At 36.2% G+C, this 12485-nt stretch overlaps 4 protein-coding genes and 1 pseudogene across 4 annotated transcripts in view; 3 read left to right on the top strand and 2 right to left on the bottom strand.

The window, feature by feature from the left end:
* Positions 1 to 3558: 3558 nt before the first annotated feature.
* Positions 3559 to 5808, top strand: LOC113332822 (pentatricopeptide repeat-containing protein At1g05750, chloroplastic-like). The gene has a single exon (XM_026579329.1). The coding sequence runs from the start codon at positions 3559 to 3561 to the stop codon at positions 5608 to 5610; it is 2052 nt and encodes a 683-aa protein (XP_026435114.1). The 3' UTR covers positions 5611 to 5808.
* A 62-nt stretch (positions 5809 to 5870) lies between these two features.
* On the top strand, positions 5871 to 7886 carry LOC113333014 (nifU-like protein 1, chloroplastic). The gene is made up of 3 exons (XM_026579497.1): positions 5871 to 6250; positions 7138 to 7274; positions 7371 to 7886. The coding sequence occupies exons 1-3, from the start codon at positions 5875 to 5877 to the stop codon at positions 7557 to 7559; spliced, it is 702 nt and encodes a 233-aa protein (XP_026435282.1). The 5' UTR covers positions 5871 to 5874; the 3' UTR covers positions 7560 to 7886.
* A 133-nt stretch (positions 7887 to 8019) lies between these two features.
* LOC113333012 lies at positions 8020 to 9310 on the bottom strand (annotated as a pseudogene).
* A 464-nt stretch (positions 9311 to 9774) lies between these two features.
* LOC113333011 (patatin-like protein 2) lies at positions 9775 to 12200 on the top strand. Its single transcript, XM_026579496.1, has 6 exons — positions 9775 to 9949; positions 10201 to 10674; positions 10756 to 10902; positions 10996 to 11292; positions 11482 to 11657; positions 11829 to 12200. The coding sequence occupies exons 1-6, from the start codon at positions 9815 to 9817 to the stop codon at positions 11884 to 11886; spliced, it is 1287 nt and encodes a 428-aa protein (XP_026435281.1). The 5' UTR covers positions 9775 to 9814; the 3' UTR covers positions 11887 to 12200.
* The window catches only part of LOC113332821 (probable protein phosphatase 2C 72), a 1872-nt gene continuing 1571 nt past the window's right edge, over positions 12185 to 12485 (bottom strand). The window contains exon 5 of the mRNA XM_026579328.1: positions 12185 to 12475. Within this exon, the coding sequence (XP_026435113.1) occupies positions 12185 to 12475 (291 nt within the window). The remainder of the gene's footprint in view (positions 12476 to 12485) is intronic.

The raw sequence follows: 12485 nt of genomic DNA, 5'->3' as shown, positions 1-12485 counted from the left end.
TATTAGATATTACCAAAAAAAAACATGTCGTAGTTCTTTCTCTATTAGATACACAGGGAGAACTACATATTGATATGCTAATAACTACATATCAATATGTATCACCACAAATTTATACGCTAATAACTACTACATATTGATATGCTAATATGTAGTAGCATATTGATATTCTAATAACTACTACATATTGATATGCTAATAACTAAATATCAATATGTCGAATTACATGTACTTATCAATATATATTTTTATCATGACAAAATATGTACGACAAGTTTACCTGATACTCAGAAAGATCAATATCCTTTAGGAACTCAGCACATATCTTTGTATGATTCCACCTAGCCACTCTTGGCACATACATTCCTGCAGGTTCTGTCACTATATCCTCGGGAGCCACCAAATGGGTATTCTCCGCAAACCATGGCTGCAAAATATTGATATGCAGTATTAGATATACTATCAAAATGTAGAAAACACATAAAACAAAAACATTTTGAAGTAGAATAAACAAATAAAAATAGATTATTACCAACAAATAAATAGCACAACCATTTGTGCGTTCTACGGATTCCACGTTTTCATTCAGCTCTTTCTCTAAATGAGAATGGATGAGGTCAGGCCATGAAATATTCTTAGCCTTCTCAAGATCAAGAATGAAACCAATATATTTTTCAGTCAAAGCGTTTGCATCACTTGTAGCGAAAAATAATGAAGTGCACATATACAGGCAGATAAGCCTAACAAGATCTTCGGCATCTTCCTTGTCTTCCTCGTCTTCTTCAGAATCTTCATTTGATTGATCACCCACGCTTTGCAGAGACTCTTCATCATACTTCTTCTTTTTCAGATTAATTGGTGTTCGTTTAAGGATTTTCAAGATTTCCTTCACAATCATTGGCCTAGTCACTTTATCACCAGCTTTCATATCAGTAGGAAAAGTCCTTTTGAAAAATTCTGTTTCACGCCATCCACTTTTTTTATTGACTTGTGTAAGCCTATAATCAAGATATTCCCTATTTGGAGTGTCATTTCTTCTGGTGTGGATACTAACTCATTCAGTTGGCCATGCCTTTTAAAGACAAATCTAAGCTTGTTTGGATCTTGACCCCTAACGTAACAGCGTAACATTTTCGTCATTGCATCTTCAATCTTCAACCAATGTTCCAACTCAAATCTTGTGTACCAGAACATTAGGAACAGGTTACCGAATGATGCTTCAGAAATCATCTTCAGCTGCAACTCACTCAACTCAAGGTTTTCAGTGGACTTCGCAATAGCCTTCTTAGTGGTCCTAATAGTCTTCGCAAGCCCCCACAAGCCCCTGAAACCGCCACGGTATAAACTTCGTGGTTTTCCATCTCCTTTCTTACGCTTATTAGCACCTACACAATAACAAGAACCAAAAACTATTACAGTACATATCAATATGGTATATCAAATATGTAGTTACATCATCAATATGTAGTTGTAATATCTACCAAGTCTTGAAACTACATATTATTAACAGTACATACGAGAATATAAGTATCTACCTCTACATATTTATATGTAATATGTTATCAGAGTATAAGTATTTACCTCTACATATTGATATGTAATATGTTATGAGAGTATAAGTATTTACCTCTACATATTGATATATAATAGTAGATACCACTACGTATTATTTTAACTACATATCGATTTGTAATAGTACGTATGTCATATGTATCTGCTTTGATACAGTAAAAATGTAAAAACACTTAATACCAAAAACAAGCACAACAATGCATCATTACATACTCATAAACATATGTTATTAAGGATACATATTATTCATACGCTTTGTTCTTATATGTAGTTGTACTACATACCTTCTACATTTGCTTTCCCCCCTTTTGCTTTTGGTGGAGGAGTAGCAGCTCTCAAGGAAACTGCTTTCTTCCCCTTCTCTTCCCCTACACCATATCAAATATGTAGTTAATGTATCTACCATGAACATGAAACAACTACATATCAAATACCACAACATACTGGTAATTTTATAACTACATATGAACCACAATTTACGGGGGTCGAGGGGGCAGCGCCCCCTCGTTATTAAGAATTATCTTCACTTTTAACATTACAAACCTTGTTTCAGGAGCGCTTTTGCTTTCCCCCTTTTTGCTTTTCCCTTTCCTTTTGGAGAAGGAGTAACAGCTCTCAGGACAAGTGCTTTGTTCCCCTTTGCTGGTGGTGAAGGAGTAGCAGCCTTTGTCGTTGTTTTTCCTTTTGCTTTAGAAGTTGCCGCTTCTGTTTTTCTTTTGCTTTTTGCTTAAGGAGCAGCATCTGCTTTCTTTCCTTTGGTTTTTGCTGTTTTTGTAAACCAAAAGTTTTGTACACATTACATATTACAGGCAGATAATAATATGTAATACACATATCAATTTGAGATGCTATCATTACATATCAATAAGTACAAATTGCAGACAACATATTGATATGTAGTATAGATATAAAACATATGAATCACACACTGCATGTCAATATCTTGTGTCAAATTACATACACAACAGATGAAAAACATGTAAAACATATGACTCACAGAGATGTTGTGTTTCTATTGAACAAAAAACATATGAATCACACACTGCATGTCAATATGTTGTCTCAAATTACATATACAACATATGAAAACATGTATACCAGACACTACATACAAATATCTAGTGATTCCATTGAGCATAGAAATCAAAAAGAAAAACGACAACAACTTACCTATTTTCTGATCGATATGTTTCTTCCTCTTTGTTGGTGAAGGAGTAACAACTTTACTCCCACTTCTTGTTATTGGTGAAGGAGTAACATCAGGGGGGGTTTCTTCGGGGTTTGTTGTTGGTGAATCATCATCGTTTTTTCTTCTTCTTTTTGCTGGAAAAGGGTTTTCTTCTGTAATTTCTTCTGTAATTGTCCTCTTAATTTTTCTATTCAATACCATTTTCTCTCTTCAATTGAATGAAATGAAAATTAGGTCTGAAAATTAGGTTTTCTGTAACTGTTGTTGATAGATTTTGGATTTCAAATTTCGGTAATTGTTGTTGATGACCTTTATCGATTTCGTTTTCCTGTAACTGATTTCAAATTTCGGTAACTGAATTTGAAAGAAGAGAGAGAACTGAGAGAGAAGAAACTGAAAACTGAGAAGAAGAAAAATGAAAAAGGAACTGACATAATCCCGTGTTATGGGTATAAAGGTAATTGCCGCTGTTTTTAAACATTTTTGGACCAGCGGATAATTTGTTTATCCCGCTGGACTACACAGTAATCCCGGATCGGGTTTTTGGACTAAAGAGGAATTTCTCTTATTCTTTTGGGTTATTGGCGGGAGGAGAGGAACGATCCGAAATCCGAATGAAGAAAGAGTAAAGTAAAGAACCCCTCAACTACTAGGGTACTTGTAGTAATTACAATCTTTTGCAAAGGTATTATTGTCTGTGTAATGAGGATATTTTATGCTTTTTTGCTATTTCGTATCCTAATTATCTCTATGTACTGTCATAAAATTTAAGAATCCTCTGTTTTCTTTGACTCTCAATGACTTCTGCTATTCCAAAATTTTCTTCCGCCATTAAATCAACCTTCAGTTTAAGTTCTTCATTAAAACAAACAATAAATCTATCAATCTTAGAAGCCCATCTGAAAAAATGTATGAATTTGATAGAATTCAATCAAATTCATTGTCAAATGGTAGTTTCAGGGTTTATCAAAGACACGTATGCAGCAAGTAGACTCATACATTTTTCATCAACTGCTCCATTCATTCATTCTAACCATTTGTTTCACATTTTAAATCAGATTGAAAACTCAAATGGGTTTACTTGGAATGTTGTTATGAAATCATTTTTACAAAGAAAATCACTTGAAATGTTGATTCCTTTATATAAAATGATGTTACAGAAAAATGTCGAACCTGATAACTATACATTTCCACTTCTGTTACAATCTTGCAGTGTTAGATTGTGTGAATCTGATGGGGAAATGATCCATGATCATGTTATGAAAATGGGTTTTGAATATGATGTTTATGTTGTTAATACTTTAATTAATATGTATATTGTTTGTGGGAATTTGAGGGATGCAAGACAGTTGTTTGATAAAAGTCTTGTGTTAGATTCTGTTTCTTGGAATTCTATGTTGGCTGGGTATATCAAAGCTGGAGATGTAGAGGAGGCAAAAGAAATCTTTGATCAAATGCCGCAAAGGAATATAATTGCTTCGAGTTCGATGATTGATTTGTTTGGCAAAACAGGTCGGACGACTGAAGCTCGGTGTTTATTTAATGAAATGATTGAAAAGGATATGGTTTCATGGAGTGCTATGATATCTTGTTATGAGCAAAATGGGATGTTTGAAGAAGCTTTGGTGCTGTTTGTAGAGATGAACTGCAAGGGAGTAATGGTAGATGAAGTTGTGATTGTTACTGTTATTTCGGCTTGTGCAAACTTGTTGGCGTTTAATGAAGGAAAGTTGACTCATGGCCTTGCGGTAAGAGTTGGAATTGAATCATATATTAATATTCAAAATGCATTAATTCATATGTATTCAAAGTGCGGTGACATAAGATCTTCTCAGAGGTTGTTTGAGGAAAGCCCACTATTGGATGAAATATCCTGGAACTCTATGATTTCTGGATACTCAAAAGCTGGGTTTATAAGACATGCTCGAAGATTGTTTGATTCGATGCCCAAAAAGGATGTCGTTTCATGGGGTGCTATGATATCTGGTTACGCTCAACATGAACATTATGAAGAGACCTTGGAATTGTTCCATGATATGCAGCTTGGAGAAGTTAAGCCTGACGAGTCGGCGTTAGTCAGTGTGGTTTCAGCCTGTGCTCACTTGAATAATGTAGATCAAGGTAGTTCAGTTCATTCATATATTAGGAATAATGACATAAAGATCAATCCAATTCTTGGTGCAACCCTGATTGACATGTACTTGAAATCTGGCTGTGTTCAAAATGCAATGGAAGTGTTTAATGGGATGGAAGAAAAGGGAGTTTCTACTTGGAATGCCCTAATTATGGGATTAGCCATGAACGGTTCTTTTGAAGTATCATTTGAGAAATTCTCAGAGATGAAGAGGTGTGGAGTAGAACCTAACGATGTAACGTTTTTAGGGATTCTAAGTGCTTGTAGACATGCAGGCTTAGTAGATGAGGGTCGTCGTTATTTTGAATCCATGATCAGCATTCACAACATAGAACAGAACATTAAGCATTATGGATGCATGGTAGATCTTCTTGGTCGTGCTGGTGCGCTTGAAGAAGCAGAAGAACTCATTGAAGATATGCCAACGGAACCAGTTGTGGCTACTTGGGGTGCTCTTCTTGGAGCTTGTGAGAAGCATGGGAATACTGACATGGGTGAAAGAATAGGAATGAAGCTCATTGAGAGGTATCCTGATCATGATGGGTTTCATGTACTATTATCCAATTTTTATACTTCTATGGGTGAGTGGGAAAAAGGTGCAGAAATCAGAGGGAAAATGAAGAAACAAGGAGTAGTGCAAGTTCCAGGTTGGAGTTCAATTGAAGCCGATGGTGAAGTTCATAAATATCTTGCTGGAGTTAGAATGCACTCTTGACATATTATTGCTGGATCATGAGATTGAATATTGTTGGACGAGCAATGTTCAGTCTCATGTTCCTTGTAATTAAGTCCTTAAGTCAATTTTTTTTTGACTTAAGGGCTTAATTACAACTTCAAGAAACAACTTTTTGACTTATTTTAAGCTTACACTAGCTTATTGCCACCACTCAATCCTACATTTCCATCCAACTCCCTATCTAATTTTTTAAATGACCGATATACCCTTTGTTCCTATTCTGAACAAAACGATTAAACTGGAATGATGAGAAGAACATTTATGGAAGGAACAACAATGGCATCTCTGACTACAATTGGATTGACTAGAAATCCATCCTTCTTCTCCATACAAAACCCAAAACCCAATTCATATCCTTCTTCTTTTGCTTTTCTTAATAGAAAAAATAAACCTGTTTTGAAAAGATGGGTATCCTTGAATAGGAAAATCAAAGCCGTGGAAAATTCAGTAGAGACTGCAACTGGTTCTTCACCTAGATTATATTCAGCTCAAACATTTGAGCTTACTGTTAAAAATGTTGACTTGGTTCTTGAAGATGTTAGACCTTACTTGATTGCTGATGGAGGAAATGTTGATGTGGTTTCTGTTGAAGATGGAATCATCTCTCTTCAACTTCAAGGTTAGCATCTTCTTCTTTACTACTTTAATCATTTTTCAACTCATTGTTTTTGTGTGGTTTGATAGAAATTTTGATTCTTTAATGAATTTTGCGCCAATCGGGTTGAGTTTTTTGATTATTTGGAGAATTGGGTTTTCTAAGGAACTATGCAACACCCATCAATTTTGTGTTAATTTTGTTCTAGTATACCCTGCTTCTCATGAATTCGGCAGTAAATTGATCTGTCAATCTGTCGTGCTCTAGTATTCCCTACTTCAGCTGTGAGAAATAAAATTAAGATAAATAAATTCAGCTAGGTGATTTCGGTTGAAGATGGGAACTAGATTAGGAGATTTAATAGCTTGGGTCCTTGATTTTTTTAGAAGAAGAATTACCATTAGAGTATGTTTAGGGAGCCTCAATGCATCAGACTGCAACAAGCAGATGTTTGTAGCTTGCTGCTTGACAAGGCTGTAGTATCATCACGTTAGAGGTTCAGCCTTCCCTGAGAACCGGATGCGAGGGTTTCAACTTATCGAGCTCCATGGAGTTATTGAATTGTTAGTCATGCCCAAGTTTGTCTAACCCGGTTCATTTATTTCAGTGATGTGAAGACATAAATATCCTAGGATCACTTTCTTCTAGATATGACAGGATTAATTGGGTCTTCCCTCCATTGTAGGGGAAATAGTATCCCCTGCTTCTTTGTTGATAAACATCGGTTTCTGTTATTTGAGTTGCTTGGTTATTCATCTTCAAGTGGGTGATTCATTTGTCTAGAAAAAGCACTGCTTAATGCTTCAAGTGGGAGTATAAGTCAACCGAAAATGCTGCAGGACTACACGTGAAATGATTGTTTAGTTTAAACTTGGCAGAAACTAATTCTAGTTCTCATATGGGTGTTGCAGGAGCATGTGGAAGCTGCCCTAGCTCAACAACCACCATGAAAATGGGGATTGAACGTGTTCTGAAGGAAAAATTTGGAGATGCAATCAAGGATATCTGTCAAGTCTCTGATGAACAACCAAATGATACCACTGTTGAGGTAAGTCTTCCACTCACTTAAATGCATAGAGAGGAACAATATGTAGTTCTAGTTTACTAGATGTAAGTAGTCGATAACAATTACATTTTAATACAGGCAGTCAATGGTCATCTTGATATACTTCGACCGGCAATCAAGAATTATGGTGGAAGCGTGGAAGTAATATCTGTTGATGGAGGTGATTGCCATGTCAAGTACATGGGACCAGAGTCAATTGGATCAGGAGTTAAAGCAGCTATCAAAGAGAAGTTCCCAGACATTGTGAATGTCATATTGACTAGTTAGTTTTCCATCATTGAAGCACATGAAGTCTCAGGTAGTCAGCAGATAAAGATTTTTACTTTATATCCATGAGCAAAATGCTTTAGATACATGTTGCCCACTTGCATAATCCCTGTATGGATCTTTACCCTGTCAATACATGATATTTTAGGGTATATAAATGCTCTTAATCGGTCTGGCAGTCGTCCTGCAGAACCTTTTTGGTTTTAGTGTGTGTAGTTGAAACTCACTATATAATTGGTGAAGCTCTTTGTTTCCTTTCTTATTTAATACCATCAATTTACATCTAGTACTGTTTATGTTCTTTAAAAGACGTTGCTAATATTTACCGAGTATTGATGAAAAAGTGGAAAATTGTTGTCACTTTTATATGTATTCGTGTTTAAATCGTGTACCGGAAGTTCTTAAGCTAATGCCTCCTTAGATATATGAATTCACATAGCCTCTTTTATATGTACATGAATTCAGATCAATCTAGTTACATAGCTGCTGTTCCAGCAGATAAATCTACTCCATTTTGTCAGGCTCATCAGCAACAACCATAATTGATTTTAGCCAACGGGACAAGTTGATTAGGAATGGTGTATAAACAAAGTAACATGTGCTTGTCCAACTAATCAACCCCTGCATTTTCCAAAAAAAAAAAAAAAAAAAAAATCCTCAATCGGAAAAGATTTTCTAAGGCCAAATGGAAAACTTCAACCTGTAAGTTACCTGGCCGAAGACTTCAATGTTGGCTTGGGGATAATACCACAGGTGAAAAATTCTGAGGAAAAGTGTCCAGAAAATCAGTTTTCCAGTTTTACCATGTTATAAATTCTTCATTATTCTGGAGACTAGTGATTAATGCAGTTCAAATTCAGAATAAGCAAGGGGTGTATGTTATTACTTGATTATGGGAACCTCAGCTAATGGACATCCAAAACCAATAATGCAGGCTAGGGTGAAACCAAGCCATGTCCGATCAAAGTTGAGCCATATCAACTCCGCCAATGCAAAGAGTATGTAAGTTTCAGTGTTGTCTGCTACACCAGCTTTGTACATTTCAGCACTCAATGCAATGAAAAGCACCAATGCTCTGGACAATGAAGCAACAAAGATGTTAAGAACCCAATTAGTGAATTGCGATGAATGTGAAAGTAGGGAGAGATTCACCCTAATGAAAATGCTGTTCTCTCCAAGCTTCCTTGTGGAACTAATTTAGACTCAGAAGAAGCTCTTTCATCCAAGAAAAGTTGCAGCAAACCGACAGTACAGTAAAACAGTCCAAGCAAAGGTGGGACCTAATGAAAAATGGTTCACAAAATAAGCAACTAAAACTACATTATCTATAACTAGCTGAAAGAACTGAAAAGTAATGGAGATGTTCAATACCCATATGTTTGTATGAAGCGGTCCGATATCGACAGAACCATTTTGATATATTTGAAGATTAACATTAGAATGAATCCAGAACCAAAAAGAGACAGAGAAATTGATGGCAAATTCGCTCTAAAACTTGTTCTGCTCTTATCTTCTCTCAAACTACAAATTGGTTTTGAAAGAACTCGATGGGATTTTGGATGATTAAGATAGTAGTTGAATAAAGGGAACGAATAACAAGAGTTTGTACTAAGAATGTGGGTTTGCATAGCTTCCACCTGGAGAATTCACTCTTACAAAAGCAATGAACCTGCTAAGCCAATGAAAAACACAAGGACGGATAATTATAGCGGAATTCGTTGTATCTTGCTTTTCACTTGTCAATGGGTGAGCACAACGAGTCGCACTTTACAAGAATAAAGAGGACCTAAGCTAACACATGCAAATATTCTTTAAAAGTTATATCCCCACTCTCCACTATATTGGTGCACCGGGTCTTTTGTGCACTTACAGGACAGAAATATCTCTTAATTAAGGTTGATATCTCTGTAAGTTTGGCATATAGTGTCGTTTTCCTGCTGGCAAGGCACATTTGGCAGCTCTAAGTAATCTTGATTTCGCATGGTAATTAACTGAATTCAAAAGATTGAAAGCTTTATTCTTCTGAGAACAGGGAAGGAATTTCGCCAGAAAAGATTAAACAAGGACATTACAACTTTAAGTACAAAAGATAATGATGCCTTTAGGATCAAGAAGAACATATCCACTACAAACATTTCCAGCTCTACTGCGTGTGATTAACGCTGGCGATATTTCACAGCCTTTACCACGGTTTGAAAATTTGTTATATATACATAACAATCAGTGCCATATTTCACTACCATATAGATACTAGGATGTCAGCACGCTATGTACAGCCAGTTCGGTCTAATTATAATGAAAAGCTAATTACCATACTTAGCATCGATGGAGGTGGAGTCCGTGGAATTATACCTGCAACAATACTTGCGTTCCTTGAATCCGAACTTCAGGTACTCAGAAAAAAAACACCCTCACATATTCAAGGTTTCCTTGCCTACATAAAATGATCCTAGAACTGAATTTCGGTGTAAATGCATGTATTCATTGAAGATCCATTGTTGTTCGTGTTGCTACAGTACTCTAACTTTCTTCCGAAATGGAATTGTAACTATGGATTCTACAGTTTGGTTAATTTTGATTGAAACGAAATTCAGAATATTTGTAATATGAAATGCATCTTACATTTGTTTTAACAAAACAGAAACTCGATGGAAAAGAAGCAAGAATTGCTGATTACTTCGACTTGATAGCCGGCACAAGTACAGGAAGCCTTGTAACAGCAATGCTAACAGCTCCCAACGAAAACAATCGCCCACTATATGCTGCAAAAGATATTTGCCCTTTCTACTTCAGCGAGTGCCCAAAGATATTCTGTGAAGAATCAAAAGTGCATAGGCAAGCTACTAAACGGTACAAATTCCCTTGGTCTGACGATCCAAACTGGCTATCAGAAGTGACGTGGAAAAAGATCGCCAGTACAGCATATGTATCGGTCAAATATTTCATGGCGTGGTTACTCACAGTGGTGTTTCATCCTAAATATGATGGAAAATATTTACGGATGGTGACAAAGGACATTCTTGGAGCAAGAAAACTGAACGAAACGTTAACGAATGTGCTAATTACGAGTTTTGATATTAAACTTCTCCATCCGATCTTTTTCTCCTCTTTTCAGGTTCGTTCGTCCGTTAACATTCTCGATTTTTCATTCTTTTCTTCATTTTACTCCTCCCTAAAGTTGTTTACAAATATGCAGGCAAAAAGAGATGCCACCAAGATCGTATTACTCTCTGATGTGGTAATTAGCTCATCAGCAGCACCTTATTTTCTCCCCCCGCATTTTTTCCGTACCAACACGGCCATATACAACCTCGTTGACGGTGGGGTTGCAGCTAATAATCCTGTAAGCTTTAACAAATTATATCTAATAGAGACTTCTAACGCTGGTTCACTAAATCTATTTAAACTAATTGAATTTTTCGCAATATTTGCACAGACATTGCTTGCAATACGTGAAGCGACAAAGATAAATGGTAACCGGCAAAACTCATATTATAGTTCTCAAGATTATAGCAAGTACCTGGTATTGTCTTTAGGCACCGGGTCTGCCAAAAGACAAGGATATGAAGTACAAAAGAGCCAGTGGGGTTTACTTGATTGGTTTGCCAGTGATAAAGGCACTCCTCCATTACTTGATGTCTTCTGTAATGCCATGGATGATATGGTTGATATTTACTTGTCCTTGATCTTCCCAACCCATCATAACTGTAGCCAAAACTATCTCCGAATCCAGGTACAGTAAGTCAGTATTTTACACATGTGTTCAATTCCCATCTTCGATTAGTTCAAACAAAAAGAGTTTCCACATTCAGTCCTGGGAACAATCTAGTGTTCATTTCTACCAGCTAGAGTGGGGTATTGATCAAAATGTGCGTGAACAAAGTTTGACAGCATTAAGACAAATATATGTGAATTGATGCAGGATGACAACATGAAGGCTAATGAAACCTCAACAGATGATTCAAGTATGCCAAATATGTTGAGGTTGGAGAGGATCGGAAAAGCTCTCTTGGAGAAACGAGTTTCAATGACAAACTTGGACACTGGTTTGCAGGAACCTGTCCAAGGGGCACGCTCTAATAAAGATGCCTTAGTCGAGTAAACTTTTAAACTCATTTAATCCATATGCTTCAAAAAGAAAAAAGAAAAAAAAAAAGAAAAGAAAAAAGAACAAGTAATTCATTATAGAATGATTGACAACATATCCGATGACCTAGCAACAGTACTTTTAAGTTTTTTTAATTTACTTTTATCGATTTTGTTATGCAGATTTGCTGGAAGATTATCAGCAGAAAGGCGACGACGGATGGCCATTGTTAATTATTGATATGTTCGATAGTAACGCTAACAAACCGCAAAAGTGAGCAACATCATGAGGCAAAGTATGCAGATTTTTGGACATTATGTCATCATCGAAAGATTCGAAATCATATATCGCTCATTTTACCCTAAGTAGTCACCTTACAAAATGAAATGCCGTCAAAAATGCATTATGTCGTAGTTGAGGAATTTTTTGACACCTCTTGAACCACCACTGTCTAGTTACCATAATGTTGGATGGTTGAATATCTGAACAAAGTTGTATACTCGTATGGTTCAAATCAATCTGAATTCTGAAATGTCAATTAGGTTTCTTCTTCAGTTATATCCTCATTTTCAGAAAAAGAAACCTTCTTCTGCTGTTGGTGTGGTTGATAAAGTCTTGATAAGGTTTCTTCTTCTGTTGTAAGTGTCGTTTCTTTCTCGGTCTCTTGCAAGAACAAGCACACAACGGTGATGTCATCCACTTTCGAAGAAGGGTAATAACGTTTCCATGCTACAGTTGCGGCTTCTACAATTGTTTGTGCTGCCTCTTCCTTGTTCTCCACTGCCCATATAATTGATGAAACCTCCTCGTTACTAAGGACATCCCACACCTGCAAAAAA

This window comes from Papaver somniferum, unplaced genomic scaffold, assembly GCF_003573695.1.
Source record: "Papaver somniferum cultivar HN1 unplaced genomic scaffold, ASM357369v1 unplaced-scaffold_132, whole genome shotgun sequence".
NCBI lineage: Eukaryota > Viridiplantae > Streptophyta > Magnoliopsida > Ranunculales > Papaveraceae > Papaver > Papaver somniferum.
Note: the sequence above shows the minus strand (reverse complement) of the source record. Positions and strands in the feature narration are given on the sequence as shown.

Bases quoted from the DNA above. Each gene is read 5' to 3' on its own strand.
- LOC113332822 (XM_026579329.1), top strand. From the start codon at position 3,559: ATGACTTCTGCTATTCCAAAATTTTCTTCCGCCATTAAATCAACCTTC.
- LOC113333014 (XM_026579497.1), top strand. From the start codon at position 5,875: ATGATGAGAAGAACATTTATGGAAGGAACAACAATGGCATCTCTGACT. The intron at 6,251-7,137 runs GTTAGCATCTTC...TGGGTGTTGCAG, and splicing joins CATCTCTCTTCAACTTCAAG to GAGCATGTGGAAGCTGCCCT. The intron at 7,275-7,370 runs GTAAGTCTTCCA...ATTTTAATACAG, and splicing joins CAAATGATACCACTGTTGAG to GCAGTCAATGGTCATCTTGA.
- LOC113333011 (XM_026579496.1), top strand. From the start codon at position 9,815: ATGTCAGCACGCTATGTACAGCCAGTTCGGTCTAATTATAATGAAAAG. The intron at 9,950-10,200 runs GTACTCAGAAAA...TTAACAAAACAG, and splicing joins TCCTTGAATCCGAACTTCAG to AAACTCGATGGAAAAGAAGC. The intron at 11,658-11,828 runs GTAAACTTTTAA...TTTGTTATGCAG, and splicing joins AATAAAGATGCCTTAGTCGA to ATTTGCTGGAAGATTATCAG.